The sequence below is a fragment of the Emydura macquarii genome, unplaced genomic scaffold, assembly GCF_026122565.2.
Source record: "Emydura macquarii macquarii isolate MOO-44397 ecotype Brisbane River unplaced genomic scaffold, CSIRO-AGI_Emac_v2 contig_3287, whole genome shotgun sequence".
Taxonomy (NCBI): Eukaryota; Metazoa; Chordata; order Testudines; family Chelidae; genus Emydura; species Emydura macquarii.
In genome coordinates, this window is record NW_027133424.1 from 4,790,662 (window position 1) to 4,806,751 (window position 16,090).

Below are 16,090 nucleotides of genomic sequence, written 5' to 3' on the forward strand. Positions count from 1 at the left end.
AAGTGAAATACAAGTTTGGTCTCAGAGTAGGCCATAGTGGATGCACAGTATCAAAACCATCATACAAATTAGCATGTTTTCCCTCAGCTTAGAAGAGGCTTGCTGGTGGAATAGTCCTAGGATATGCTGACTGAGCTCTATGGTGGCTAGGATTGAAATAGCATCAGGTGCTGCACATCAAGGATGCGATTCATTGGCAGAGCTGCATGAGGGAAGCCTATACTGTTGCTGACTCCAACTATTGGTTTTTAGAAACTGTCTGTTGTTGTTTGCACAAAAATTCACCAAAATGAAGTGACAGTGAAAAGAGACCAAACTGAAAATATATTGTGGTGTTGCTGCTGGTGAAAGATTCCCAAGATGTAGGAACTCAGGCACTATGGTGATGGTTGCCAGTATAAAAATCTAAAATGCAACATTTTTCTCTTCACATCCAGAATCAGGCTTCATGTCTGACATTCTGTACATCTCAGTTAATGTATTCCATAGAATTTCAGTATATGAATATAGGAAAGCTTATCCCTTATTATAATCAGGGGAAACTATTCTCATATGTTGGTGTTTACTGTGTAGTATCATGATAGCAATTAATACCGTCTGGGGAGGAGGGAACTTGGTACTAACCAAAGAATTTAATTGCTCCGAGCTTGGTGCTGCCATCTAATTTACCTCTGGCTCATTGTGATGGGTGACTTTCCTCCCCCTCAGGTGACTAAACGGGATGAGGACTCCTCCCTGATGCAGTTGAAGGAAGAGTTCCGTACCTATGAAGCTTTGCGAAGGGAACACGATTCCCAGATTGTGCAGATTGCAATGGAAGCAGGTTTACGCATTGCGCCAGATCAGTGGTCCTCACTGCTATATGGAGACCAGTCTCATAAATCTCACATGCAATCCATCATTGACAAGGTAAAGCCATCTCAAATCAGCCCGACCATTTGTTCCCTTCCCCAATTCTTTTGTAACCAAATACTAGTGATGAGCTGATAAAGGGCTAGTCTACATTTGAAATGCTACAGTGGCCCAGCTGCAGCGCTTCAGTGTAGCCACTCACTACGGTGCGGGGAAAGGTTATCCCATCATCCCACTTCACCTAGCGGTGATGGCTAGGTGGACGGAAGATTTCTTATTACTGTTACCTTGTCATCCATCTCCCACCTTCCTTTCTTTTGTCGATTACACTTGTGTTAAATTAGGTTGCCAACTTCTTGGTCGAGGGGCCAAAGAAGGCTGTGGGCTTTAGTAGAGATCTAGCACAATGGGGCACCAATTCTTGTTGGTGTCACTAGATGCTACTGGAATATAAATGACTTAGAACAGCCAGACCATGCTCCCAGGCAGAACCTAAGGCTCTGATTTATCTTCAGTTGAGTCTAGTCTTGCATGCTGAAGAAAAGGGAGTGCCCTTTTGGAACTAGAAAAGAGTACATGGTGAAGAAATCCTCTTTTGTGAAAATAAAATGAAACAATGGGAAGGATGACTGTGACCTACTGGAGCAGCCTGCAGAAACAGTGAGGGTTGCCTTGCCTGTAGAAAGTTAATTGTTACAATTTTTTAAGTTGCAGACCCCAGCCTCATTTGCACAGAGTGTTCAAGAACTTACCATTGCTCTCCAAAGGACTGGAGACCCAGCCAACCTGAACCGGCTTCGACCTCACCTAGAGCTCTTGGCAAATATTGACCCTAGTCCAGGTAAACCTAGGAGCATCCTGTAAGGGCATAATAGTGTCTGCTTTAACAGAATGACTGTACAGTATTGGGGGCTTGAAGGCTGTTCTTACAAGTTGAAGAAAGTGTCCTACACCCTGCTCATAAACATTAAAATACTTGTAGCCTGTCTTAAATTAAAAAAAAACAAAAAAAAACCACCCACTGCCACTCTAGCAAAAGCGATAGTTTCTCTGAGGTTCTAGGTTTTTACTTCAGATCCTGAAATGGGTCTAAAAGACTGACTTTGAAATAATCTCTCTAGAGATGATGGTGAAAGCTCTGCTATTTGAAGGCAAGCTTGGCAAAGGAATGAGAATTATGGAGGTGTCAGTAGTAACTCCATACTTAGGAGCCTCAGTTTCTATTCTAAGCTCTATTTTCAGACTAAACTCTTTTACTGGAAGAACCTATTTGTTTACGAACTGTAACATTCAAAATAAGTTGAGAATTTTGTTCTGAGAATATGGTAGGTGCCAGATTTAATATGTGTATTAGCTGCTTAATCAAAAACTACACATCTTGAATTTTCCTGCAGTGGTTTGTTCTTTTGTCTTGAATGTCCTTTACAGTGGTAGATTCTCAGAATTTTGGACTTAACACATTTTTTTTAATCAGAAAGCATTGTCCATGAAAGAATTATTTAGGAATCTTAATCCTGATGCTCTGGAACTATATAGAGTAGGAAAAGGTCAGGCTAGATAGACAAGCCAGTTTAATTTTTGTGGGAAGTGTCATGCCATTTTGTTGGCTATTCTGCTCTGAATGACTGTTAAAAAGTCCTCCAATTTCACAGAATGGGAGAGGAAAACCTGCGCGCGGGGGGCGGGGGAAGTGGGCAGAAAGTAGTGACTGGGAAGGGGAATCCAGGTTGTGGGGAAGGAAGAAGAAAAGGGAGATTGGAGAGGAGAGTTGAGTTGAGGGAAGAAGAGGAACAAGTAAGGATCTGAGAGGAGAAAATAGATGATGGAGGGAAGGTGGGTACCGGAGAGGGGAACCCAGGTTCCTGGTTGAAGAGTGCTCTTTAGCCAGCTGTAAAATAAAAATTATAGGCTTAAATCAGTGATGAGTGGTAAGCTTTCCCTGGTGAGTGTGGAGTCCTAACCTATCTCTTACTGCAGCAAGTGATAAATGTTTTTCTGTTTTTAAAGTGGTATCTTATGGTTGCAAAGAGAATCTTCAAAATATAGACCAGTCAATTCTTGGCACCCAAAAATGCAGTGCTTTCTTCCTGAATCTGCCAAAGAGTTCTGCTACTGCTCTTTATGCCTGTGGGAAGGAAGGGTAGAGTGAACTTGACAGTATTGTTGCTATTCAATAACTGTGGCAGCACTGGAACTATCAAGTACCATAGCAGTGTTCTGGGCAGTGGCAGCTGCTGCTACTTGAGAAAACTAAAAAGCAGAAAAGAGAATTGAGGAGATTATAGTAAATAACACAAGGTGGCTGCAGGAGGTTTTGGTCATGGAAATCCTCCACTTTAAAGCACCAAGGATGGCAAAGGTAGTAGGGGAGGAGGAGAATATCAGAAATCTTCCCCTTACCTACTTCTGGGGCAGGGAGAAAAGCAAAAATCTCCTTCTCCTTTCCTGGAACTACAGGAAGGTGGAACTACAAATGCATCAAACACTTACTAAGCAGAGGCTGATTATAGAAGATGGAGTCATCAGTGCCCCTTCTTTTCCCCAGCAGATGAGTCTTCAGTGGAGCTAGACTTCTCATCTTGATGTTGTGCCTGGACCCCACTTAGATTTTTCTTAAATACAGCTAGCTAGAAGGGTTCTGAAAAATTTAAGGTCTGTTTAATGATGTTACAAATTTTGAGACTGTGTATGCAGAGCATTTTGAGATCCACTGATTCAAAGCAGTGTGTTTGTGTGCCCAGTGATGCTATCTTCTGCTGGATTAGGGTTAAATAGCTGTAAAAGAAATGAACCAGATAAAAGAATAAACATCTATCCTCAGTGATGACCCTATAGTTACTGCCATGTATTAAATAGTGGCTTGATTTGTGAAGTTGTTTAGTTTCACATCTGGGGTAGAGAGAGAAATTTTGTGGTGGTCTGCAATGTTTGCCCTTCTAGATGATCTAGGGCAGGAGTTCCCAAACTGTGGTATGCATACCCCTGGGGATATGAGACACATCTCTGGGTGGGTATGCAGGAGGAATTGTGTAATGATGGATTTTATTTTTTGCATTTTCACAATAGGCTGTTCAGATAAAGCTTTAAAACTCCATGGCAATTTTTTATATAAAATACAGTAGTTAATTTACTTCAAGATGTACCTGTGCGAACACAGAGATGCTGATGTACAGAGCCCTCACTTCCATTTACCATACAATATGGGTTCAGTTGCCCAGCAACTGTCCAGTCTAACCCAGCTCAGGACTTAGTCAGGGTTTTTTTCTGTTGTATATGTTGCACTATAACTGTGTTTGTATGTAACAGTGAAATACAGACAGATGGCTAAAGACAGGGAGTGCTAAGAAGAACACACAAAGTATCAGTGATGAAAAGGGTAGCAGCTGGTTGGTCTGAAAGGGGATGTGCAATAAGAAAAGTTTGGGAATCTCTGATTTAGGGCAATGTTGATGTCCTTCGTAGGTAATATTGCCTAAAGTAATGTCTGTATGATACAGGGCCTTGGAGAGGCATCATGCAGCTGGAGAACAGGGCCTGTCCTGTGGAAAAGACCCTGCTTCCAAAAACAATCCACTTCCAATACACCAAACACTAATGTACATCAGAGCTGTTCTGTCAGAGATAGATATATTAAACCAATATGTTTTTAATGCAGCATTTGTAAAATGAGTCGTATAAAAGAGTGGCGTGAATACAAAGGATTTGATGGCAGAAGGTATATTCTGTGCAAAAGACGTGTGCATTTGTCAAGTTTCAATAGTACTGTCAAGCAGAACTTATGCAGTGATTTTGCTTGAAAGCACCAATATTTCTGGAATTTTTCAAATATGCTAAATACTGACTTGCTGTGCAGCTCAGGTATCTCATGTAAATAATTTCATTCTTTACATGGTCAGTACTGAGACTGTGAGGGTTTTTTTTGTTGGTTGGTTCCTGGTAAGGTGCTCCTTGAGGTTTGCTACTTAGATGTGGGGGTTTTTTAACATTGAAATTTTCTTGATAACCAGCTGTGGAAACTTCTTACAATTAAAATCAAGGTATTTTCTGTCTCTTGTGAATGATGCAGATGCTCCACCCCCAACATGGGAACAACTAGAAAATGCATTAGTTGCCGTGAGGACAGTGGTACATGGACTAGTTGATTACATCCAGAATCACAGCAAGAAGGGAACAGATCAGCAGCAGGTAAAGACTGGAGCATTAGGAATCTGGGAAACTATCAGCTTCTAAACTTTGTTCATTGGAGCAAGTAGCACATTTTTTTTGTATGTCACTTGTGGAGACCTGACTTCAAATATATATTAATAAAACTAGTTTGAGAGTCTCGTAGTGCCTAGTGAGTATTATCTGCAGTAGGCAATCATCTCCCACATCTTTGCATAGTAGATCAGGGTGAAAAGAGAAGAAAATCTTATCCAGCTGAAGCTACAGGGAAACCCCATTTAAAAAAAAAAAAAGTTGTACTAATTTTGCCTTTTTTAAAATTGGCACATTTCACTCCAGAAATGGCATCTTTTGAGGGAAGCAATGCCTATACTTGTTGCTTGTAATGGTTCTGTAAATCTTAAGCACTTGGGGAACTTGAGTGAAGTGCTGTTATAAATTTCCAAACTGGAAATCTTCAAGAACTAATTGAGGTAGCTAAACAGTGTTGTTCACTATCACGTAATTTACCAAACCTGGTTACTTTAAAGCAAGGAACTGCAAGGGGGTGAGGGATGGGGGGTCAAAATTAGTGTTAGACTGGGATTGTAACTGCAGCCTTAGTATGAGGAGGCCATCACCTATTAGTCAGCTGGGGCAAGAAATCAAATCCTCTTACCTCCCAAAAAACAGGCCTGTGCCACTTGAGCAAAAGTAAAAGCTCTAGGAGCTGTCTCATCGAAATTTCTTTCTGTTCATTCTTAAGTGCAACTGGCCAGTAGAGGGCAACATGCTCACATACATAATGCACTAATCAGTTCCCACTGAAGTAAACTGTGTTGGTGGGGAACAGCATAATCCCACTGACCTGAATGGGACCAGGACTGGCTCCCAAAATGTTCACAAAAAATAATGAATTTTATTTATCTACAACTATGTTATTCAGATACAGTCAGCACAGGAGTTTTCAATGAGAGGTAACTATATGTAAAACTCAGAGGGGTAGTAATAGGCCATTTTGAAATAGAGGGATACTAAAGAAAAGTGTAAAACTGACAACATTTCAAGTATGGGATAATTTTTTTAATCTGCAACTGAAAAACAGCTTGATGAATTTTCTGCAGGTTTTGAAGAACTCTTTTCCTTTGCCTGCTAAATAAATATGGCAATTTTAGGATAACCCAGATTAATGTAGATTAATATTAAAATCAATTAGGTACTTGAGTATGGGTGTTAATTTAGGAAGTTTTCTCCCCTCGGTATGAAATTCTGGCTTGCTTCAGTGAAGGTAGTTTCCAAGGTAGTGATGGTGTTTTAGCCCCAGCACTCAATCTGTGATTGTGTGTTTTATAATGTGAAAAGAGATACCAAACTACTTTCAGAACTGCCAGTAATGAATAGTTCTGTTTAAGTAATCACTGATATGGATGAGTGTTATTTAAATCTGGCACTGGATCTGCTGACACAATACCTAATCCTGAGTCCAGTGTATAGTTGGATCAAATTATCATACATACAGCTTCTTCAGTTGCACATCTCACCGTAAGGTCCTCTCTGAAGAAGTTTGTCAATAATTATTCACTTTGAACAGCCTATATTATTGAGAGAATTGTAGTCAAAAGTACCCTCTTGGTTAATTGTGTGCATTAATTTATACTCCTGTGCCTTATTTGGTTGTCTTTATTTTTCATAGCCTCCTCAACACAGCAAGTATAAGACATACATGTGTCGAGACATGAAGCAGAGAGGAGGCTGTCCCCGTGGAGCCAGCTGCACCTTTGCACATTCACAGGAGGAATTAGAAAAGTAAGAGTGCCTCTTACGGTGAAAATTATTCCTTGCCCTTTTCCCCCCTGCCATTACCAACAGAAGTCATTTATCAGAATTGTGGGAATGTGAGGAAGAATGTGGGTGTGTTTTACAACTTAAGAAGTTTTTCTGATGCTTTCTTAAATTCTCAATCAGGCTTTCTTTTAAGATTTTGAGTTTGACATATATGTAGTTCTGAATGTAGAATTCAGGCTTTGCCTTGTTTGGCAGTAATGCGGGTATGAACAGTTGAAAATCATGTAACAAGCATACATAGTACATTGTTTTTCTTCCTGATTTTAAACATGCATCCCAGTATGCTGCTTTGACTGCTCCCAAGTGTTTTTCTCATTGTCTCAATTTTATAATCAGGTGAGAGAGAGAGGTTGGAGCAGGTAATCCTTCAAATCCTTAGCTCTTTCTTGGTCTTGTACATCAAGCCTTTATACCACCTGAAAAAGCTTGAAACTGAGGATGAACCCTGCTCAGAGCTGTCTTTTTGTGACAGTACCTCTTCTGAACTTTTTGACTTGTCACTTATGTAATGGCTTATAAACAAGGAACGTTTGTTACAGCATAATGATAGAGCTTCTGTGCAAGTGATCATGGGATAAATAAATTATAGAAACTGTAGTTTTAGAAACCACTCTTTCAAATATTCAGCTGAGTTGTGTTGGGCTAAATGTCTGAGGAGGGAAGGTTCTGGCTTTTAACAGCTAAGCAGTGGTGATACTTCTAAAGAAGATTAGAATTCCATTCCATTGTTCAAAGTTTATATTTATATGGCTTATAATTTCTCAAAACTTTTGCATTTTGGGCTGAAATTACTCAGGAAAGTTCTCAGCCCAAAGGTTAACTTTTTTATCTTAGGAGAATACTAGTGAAGATATTCAGAAATGTTACTTGATGGTCATGTTTTAATTTTCTCTTTGAAATAATAACAAAAAAGGAAGCAAAAATAAAATAATTAAATAAAAGAACCAATGCCACTGTATTTTAACTGTGTAAAATTAATGAACCACAATTGTGCCTTCTATATTAAAATAAGGTCTCTTTGGGAGAGAATGCTTTACAGTTTGATAGAATGCTGTACTCATAGTTTGGAACATAATGATCTTTTGTTTTCAACTATCCACTCTACTCTACTCCTCCTCATGCCTCTCTCTCTAGCGTCCTCACAGTCATTTTGGTATATAGGTCATCTGTGGTAGGTGAAACGGGAAGGGAGGAGGCTGAAGTACCGTATGTAGAAATCTCACATAGTTTGATCAATTTTGACACACAATTAGTAGAAGTCCTATGTGATCATTGTGATGGAAACAGTTTTTTCCTTCTCCATGGTGTCCATAAGATACTGATGGGTAAAGCTGTTCTGGATTCACCAGGGTACCAATTGTCTAGGTTATCTCAGCTCTGAAACGTAGACTATATCTCCTATGGATTCCATTTGTTTTGCAGATCCGGTCTATTGTATCCAGACTGGATTGGCTGCTTCAGGGGTAGTAGTTCTGTTTTGGGAGAGGATAAAAGCCATGTCATCTTGAGCTGTGTTTCTGATCTGTGCTCTTTCCTTCTGTTGAACTCCAGTGAAGAGCTGTTTGATTCATTATTGGTATAAGAGTATCAGTGGTCTCCTAAAAGAGAGAAGCAAGGTATCAGCATCTCTTAAATGAACTCTTGCTAGAGACCTGCTCAAGAAACTGCCTCTTGCTGATTGTTTCCTGTGTAGCCTTCCTTTTTAGAGGAAAATTGTTAAGAAAGTTGTAGTGAAGCCGCCTGGATAATGCCTGGAGTCCTCAGCCATCTATGGGCCCGTTCCAAACTTAGTTTCAGAAGATTTTATGACATAGTCAGTGCCCTGGTTTCATTGGTGGATTATCCCTTCTGGCAAGAGGCAAAGACAGAGTGTCCACGTTTCAAGTATATTTGCTGCTTTTGAGACTTGACATATTTAATATAATCACAACAGGGATTCATGTAATTGCCTGAATGGCTTTTTCTTCTGAAGAAAAAAACATCACCGGAGGGTGGGTGGTATTGTGCAACTGCTATTCTTCTTGAGGGCTTTCTCATGTGAAGAGCCACCAGGATCCACTCTGTCACCTTTTGTTGAATATGTGCGAGATAGTTGGGAACATGAAATATTCCAGCCTGCAGTGTGTTCAGTGTGTTAATGAGATTTTCTACAGCTCTCTTTCATGATATGCAAATGATGTGCACACCACATTCCCTGTCTAGTTGAAACTGGGGCTTCCTGGCTTAAGTGTAACCCAGATGAGACGTGGGAGACACTGGCTGGCAGAGGGTTGGGTTACAGCGGAAGGAGATGGATAAGTTGATATATGCTCCCTTGATTAGAAGGGTTTGGGCCTGCCTTCTGTTAGTGAGCTGGGCATTCTTTCGGTCCGGATGGATCCCCACTGCTTTTGAATGGATTAGTAGTAACAACAAACAGTGCTGGTTTGTTTTTTGTTTTGTTTTTAATTTAAGCGTGACAAAACTACAACTGTTCCTCTCAATGCAAACTTCACCAGAGCTATATATGCCTTTATCACCTCTAGATTGGATTACTATTGTGCTGTACTTGCACCTACATCTGAAGACCACTCAGAAAACTGAGTGCAGAATGAATCTGTCCACTTTTTTTTAGTGGCATTTCTTGCAATCTTGGCTGCACTGTGTAGTCTGCATTAGCTTCTGATTTTCTTTTGGGTGCAATTCAAAGTGCTGGTTTTGATCTATAAAATCCTTTTAAGTTTTGGAATTTGTCTTTGTAGGAAATTCTCTTATTTTTCAGTCCCAACAGTAGAGACCGGTTGTTGAGCTTAAGATTTTAATAACTGAGCTGATGCCAGGGCATTTTTAGTGAAGGGCATTCAACTCTGGAATTCACTCTCTGTACTGGTCCAACCGAGCCCTAGTCTGCTGTTTTTCAGGGCACACTATAAAGCTCATATTTGCCAAGGCTTTTGCCAGAGGAGGTAGAGTTAGATTTATTTGAGGGTGGGGAAGATTGAATTTTTATCTTTGAATCTTAAGAAATCACTCAATTTATTTTGCTGTGCAAATTGTGTTGAATATTGTGCATGCACTTGGGTCTCAAAGCATATTTTCCAAATCTAAAATAAAATGAGATCACATTACACTGAATAATGTGACCTATTAGGCAAGTCCTAGGATAGAAGAGAATGTTTTCTTCCCCTGTATTTTTTCATTCAGTAATACTGTGTAAATAAACTAGATAGTGTACAATCTATTGTGACCTGTTTCCGAAAACCCTAACTGTACAGACGTAGTATTTTGAACACCTGAATGTATGTTGCTCCCATGTAAATGAAGACCCTATTCTTGTATATGTTCAAGGAGAACCAAGTTTGTTTACTCTGGGAACCTTAACTCAGAATTCCCTGGAACACTGTCATTGAAAAAAAGTCATCCTTAATATTGCATTAATACTTTTTTTGCATCTTAATATAGGCACATAATCTTTGCTGAATATGAAGTATACATACTCATTCTTCTGAAAGAAAACCGTTTGCTAACTTGAAATAGCACCAAGAAACTCCAGTCCACCAGATATTAGCAATACATTTCTGGAAAACTTCAGGAAGCTTGAATTAAAAATCGAAACTTTCTGTAGCACCTATGTGAAAAATCTTGAAACCCAACTCCTTCTAGTTTCTTGTTTCATTTTTTGGTGTGTGATTTCTTTTTCTGAAGATTTCGTAAAATGAACAAACGCCTGGTTCCCAGAAGACCCCTGAGTGCCTCCTTGGGCCAGCTAAATGAGGTGGGCCTGCCTTCAGCAGCTATCCTCTCGGATGAAGGGGCAGTGGACTTGCCCAGTCGAAAATCCTCTGCCCTGCCGAATGGGATTGTGTCAACAGGCAGCACAGTGACGCAACTTATCTCCCGAGGGACCGACTCCGGCTATGATTCTGCTCTGAAGCCAGGGAAGATCGACCACCTGAGCAGCAGTGCTCCTGGATCCCCTCCTGACTTGTACGGATCTTCCTAACTATTGTTCGAAGTGTCATTTGTGTAAATGTTTGATGGAGGAAAAATAGGACAGTAAATCCATTCTAGAAATGAAACAACAATTTTTCTGCCTTGCACCTTTAGTGATTAAAAATTGGCCTAGAAAAAAGATGTTTTACTTCCTGATTTTTATAAGGAAAAGTGGTGAGCCATCAAAAGATGGAGATTTGAAACCATATGATGTTTAGACATGTTCAGTGTTGAAAGCACATCGAGCTGTATGATGTGGCCTAATCATTATTGATGTCTTCCTTCTATCTTAGGCTGGAGTCTGTCCCCAAGAGCACTATTGCTGCCTTACCAGTGAATCCCCATCCTGTGCCCCCAAGAGGACCTACAGACCTGCCTCCAATGTCTGTCTCCAAGCAACTCCAAATGGTACCACGAGGCTCCCAGTTGTATCCTGCTCAACAAGCAGATGTGTTTTATCAGGATCCTAGAGGAGCTGCCCCACCATTTGAGCCATCACCTTATCAACCAGGTAAGGGTGTTGGGGTCAGTCTTTTGCCCTCCATTGGTTCTGTGCCTGTGTTCTCCCAGCCCCAGTGTTTTGCTTTTACCCCTCAACTTTGGGTTTTCCTCAGGAAGCATGAGGGATAAATGCTTAATGTGCTGATAGCATAGTAAAATGGAAGTCCAGCCTGGAGAAGAGGGTGTGCTTCGGTGGTAGAATTTTCTTTCAGCCTAAGTAATAAATTTCTTGTGTGATATCATTCCGCCACAGATTTTGTGTCCTTACAGGAGAACTTGCTCTTCTGCTTTTTTGTTAAGGGTTTGTGCCCATTCAGTATCATAAAACAGTCCCTTTTGCCACATTATAAAGTGGATGAGTTGAGGCGAAAATCACAAGGTGTCATGGAAAATGAGAACAGTACTTAACAAGATTTCATTCATGTTACAATGTTTTGAGGTATTCAAAGGGAAGGTTATGGGCTGCTGAAGAAATGTTTGTGCCAGAGAGTGATAAATGTGGACAGAGAACGGAAGCCATGGGAATAGCTTAGAAAAGAGAACAAAAGGGCAGTTCTGGAGAAGGAAGAGCCTGATGGGGATGGTAAAGCTAAGAGAAGAAAGTAGTGCTTTGAAAACAGGATTCTTATAATAGAACATGAGTCAGTTTGAGGAGAAAATAGAAATGAGGGAGAAGTTAGTGTGAGGGGAAAGATAAAGATTGAAGGACTGGAATACAGTTTTAGTAAGGAAGGAGAGAGAAGAATAAAAGCAAGATACCCAGAGCAACAAACTAAAATGTACAATGTTTGGCTTCATATGCAAATAGGAACCTGAACAAGCCACAAAATTTGACCATGATCCTTTCATTTACATATGGGTGCCCAGGCGCTGGGCCCCGGCACTCACCTGGGCCACTATTCTGTGAAGTCCAGTGTTTTTTCCCCTTGCTAGTTTGTCATAAGAGGCTCAGCCCTCTGGCTTAGTCCCAGATATACCAGGCCTTCCGCCACTGTCAGTTCACAGAAAAAGGGGAATTAACACAAATGAATTACCCTATGACTGTGAAGTCCAGGGCACCCTGGTCAAGTTAGGTATTCACAACTAAGTCCAAAAGCAAATATAGCAGGATAATTCTCACAAAAGGGGAGCCTACCTTGGGTCCATCTATCCATCCGTCCTGCATTCCTTCCTTCCAGGAGAATCTACTGGGCAGTAGCCGTCTAAGTAGTCCTGCCTTCAGTCAGCCCTTTCTCCAGGGGCTGGAGAGTGTTCTCCTTGGTCAGCCCTCAACTGTTCTGGATTTCCCCCTTTTTAAGCTCTTCCTTCCAGGTGTGGCAGTGTTGGGGCTGCCTGAACCCACCTTAGTTGATTAACCCTATGTTGCCCAGTGGGGGGTTTGTATACTCTCTCTGTGTGAGAGAGTGAGTGTGAGAAATAAACTAGTAATTCTGGATTAACCAGTTTGGGGAACCTCAGTAATCTTCAGATAACCAAGAGCTTCAGCCCTGGAGATACTTGGTATTCTGCAGAGCTGAAATCTGTTCCTGCCATCAGTGGGGCATAACCAGTGTTTACTTAACCTGGAGTTTCAGCTGAGCAGGGTTCATCCAGTTACACAAATGGCTCTGATAAATTGAGGCAAGTTATTGTCTACTTTTTTTGAGCTTCTTGAAAGAAGTTGCTCAGGCTACTTGTGCCCATGAGAGTGTAGTCATTGACTGGCAGGTGAACTTAAAGGGACACAATGAGTTCCCTCTCCAAAGGTGTGAGAATGATAGTTGTGGTCTCTGCTGAGAAGAGCAGGCTGCACCTTCTTATCTGTGCTGGGTTCAATCTCCAGCTGCTGTGACTTGTCTCCAGCCACACTGGCTGATTTGGTTAATTAAACTTCACTCTCTGGGTGCTAGATCAACCTTTGCTTTATCAAATGTCTTGTGGCTGATTTATAATTCCTTTTACCTATGTGAAAACCTATTATTGACAGCACTAAGAAGAGAGATGGATGGTCAAGAAATGATTTACTGTGGCCACATTTCAAGACTGCTGTAGACTGGAATCTCTAAAAATTGTGGTGAACAATTGATATGTCCAGTCATGTACTAACATTGTATCCTTGTTTCATAAATTCAGGTGTGTACTATCCTACTCAGTCATCGCAGTGCATGTCTCGTTTTGTCCGACCTCCACCATCTGCTCCTGAACCTGGTGGTCCTTATTTAGACCATTATCCACCCTATCTTCAGGATCGTGTGATGAATTCGCAGTACGGCACACAGCCGCAGCAGTATCCTCCTATGGGACAACCTATGTACCAACCACACTATGACAGCCGTCGTGTGTACCCCTCTGCCCAACCGTACCAACGAGAAGAGATAGTCCGAGGGAGCCCTGTGCCCATTGAAATTCCACAGTCGGCTGTACCTCCCTACTTACCTGAATCCAGAGACAGATACCAGCAAGTGGAGAGTTATTATCCAGTGGGTCCACATCTCAATCAGATCAGACCTTCATACCACAGAGTACGGCTTTCTATATACTTGTGTAGTCTGTTTAGAGAGAGATTGTTAAGGGAACGTTGACTTCGGAGATGTGCACACTTTTTAAAGGAGGGGAGGTGAAGTACTTTTTAGGAAAATTAAACCCCAAACTCAAATTTTAATTAGAGGTTCAGGAGGCTGCTATTGTCTCCCACCTTGTGCCAAATTTTAAAATTCATGAGAGCTACTGATGGAAACTGAGCATTGGTGGTGTTGACTCTTAAAAGAACGTGGTGCCATATAAATCATTTTAAATAGAGAAGTGTCATAAGTTCATCATGAAACCCTCAATGACCCTGACTTTTATGGCAAAAGAAAATTTGAAGATAGTATCTTAAATCTTTTAGTTTAAGTGTAGTTCTTAGTATCACTCTCCAGCAATGTCACCAACTATCTCTTTATACACCACGCAGATATAGCATGAGCACATAGCAGTGTGAACTTCCATGCACTGCCCACCCTTGACTTGGAGAGACAGCCTCTGGAATGGGCCAGGAGCTCTGGTTTCATGACCTATTCTATACTTAGTCCCTTGACTCGGATTGTCAACTGGAGTATCAGTGTGATATGGTTTTATGTGGATGCTAGGCCAGTGGAAACTAGAAAGAGGGTTAACTTGCTGCCCATAAGCCACTTGATGAAAATGGTCACTCATGACATAGCTAGGTTCAAATGAATGATGTGGAGATGAAAGGCTCTGTATCCCATTACCTGGTCCATGAATAAGCTTAAACTTTGAATTTTAATTTAGCCAGTTTGTAACTTCATAGATTCTGACATCTGATAAATCTGTTCAGATGGTATAATTCTGTTCATAAAGTATATAATATTCCCTGATATCCTAATTAACTGAGGTAAGATTGTCCTGCAGATTTGTACAGCTACTGTACCCCAGCATGAGAGTGACAACTTTGACATTCTCCATCTTGGTTGCACACAGCCACTTTAAGGTTAACTGTCCACACCACCCACAAAGGAGTGTGGTTTGCAAGACAAATGTTTGGCCATTTTGTGGGTTGAGGATCAAAAAAGGAAGGACCCACTGGAATAGATGGGACAACTTTAATAAGCACTAAATTCAGGCAAAAATTTATTGAAGGATCTTGAAAATAGAATTGTCATGTGCTTTCCTTCTTACAGCATGAACTGAGTTCTGGTGTTACTCTATTTTTTTCACCACATTTTTCCTTTTGTAGAGTAATGTTGCTCTTCATGTGTTAAACGACTTGTTGAATAACTTTGTATATTAAAACTTTAGGAGCCTTATAATCGACTTGCGCCTCCTCCTCAACCCCATCCCAGTCTGGATGAACTTCATCGACGAAGGAAGGAAATCATGGCCCAATTAGAAGAGAGGAAGGTGATCTCCCCGCCTCCCTTTGCACCTTCACCAACATTGCCTCACCCCTTCCACCCAGAAGAGGTAAGCATATTTTTAGGGCTGTCAAATTATTTAAAAAATTAATGCAATTAATTGTGAGATTTAAAAAAACGTCATTAATTAGTTTTAATCGCACTGTTAAACAATAATAGAATATCATTTATTTAAATATTTTTGGACGTTTCCTACATTTTTAAAATATATTGACTTTATTATAACAGAACACAAAGTGCACAGTGCTCACTTTATTTTTTATTACAAATGTTTGCAATGTAAAAAAGGCAAACAAAAGAAATAGCATTTTTCAGTTCACCTCATACAAATACTGTATTGCAATCTCTTTATCATGGAAGTGCAACTTACATATGTACAATTTTTTTACATAATTGCACTCAAAAGTAAAACAAGGTAAAACTTTAGAGCCTACAAGTCCACTCAGTCCTACTCCTTGTTCAGCCAATCACTAAGACAAACAAGTTTGTTTACATTTATGGGAAATAACGCTGCCTGCTTCTTATTTACAATGACACCTGAAAGTGAGAACAGGCATTCGCATGGCACTGTTGCAGCCAGCATTGCAAGATATTTACATGCTAGATATGCTAAACATTTGTATACCCTTTCATGCTTTGGCCACCATTCCAGAAGACATACTTCCATGCTGATGATGCTCGTTTTAAAAAAATGTGTTAATTAAATTTGTGACTGATCTCCTTGGGAGAACTGTATGTCTCCTGCTCTGTGGTTTTACCCACGTTTTGCCATATATTTCATATTATGGCAGTCTCAGATGACGACCCAGCACATGTTGTTTGATTTAAGAACATTTTCACTGCAGATTTGACAAAACACAAAGAAGGTACCAATATGAGATTTC

The 16,090-nt window shown here is 40.5% G+C and overlaps 1 protein-coding gene across 9 annotated transcripts in view; it reads left to right on the forward strand.

Annotated features, from left to right (window-relative positions):
- The window catches only part of RC3H1 (ring finger and CCCH-type domains 1), a 100,007-nt gene that overhangs the window by 54,850 nt on the left and 29,067 nt on the right, over positions 1–16,090 (forward strand). For 8 of the 9 annotated variants that reach the window (XM_067532452.1, XM_067532451.1, XM_067532453.1 and 5 more), the window contains exons 6-13: positions 709–909; positions 1,561–1,693; positions 4,919–5,037; positions 6,689–6,801; positions 10,525–10,806; positions 11,106–11,323; positions 13,426–13,814; positions 15,091–15,255. In XM_067532452.1, coding sequence (XP_067388553.1) covers positions 709–909; positions 1,561–1,693; positions 4,919–5,037; positions 6,689–6,801; positions 10,525–10,806; positions 11,106–11,323; positions 13,426–13,814; positions 15,091–15,255 — 1,620 coding nt within the window. The remainder of the gene's footprint in view (positions 1–708; positions 910–1,560; positions 1,694–4,918; positions 5,038–6,688; positions 6,802–10,524; positions 10,807–11,105; positions 11,324–13,425; positions 13,815–15,090; positions 15,256–16,090) is intronic. The other variant, XM_067532460.1, reaches the window with a different exon arrangement.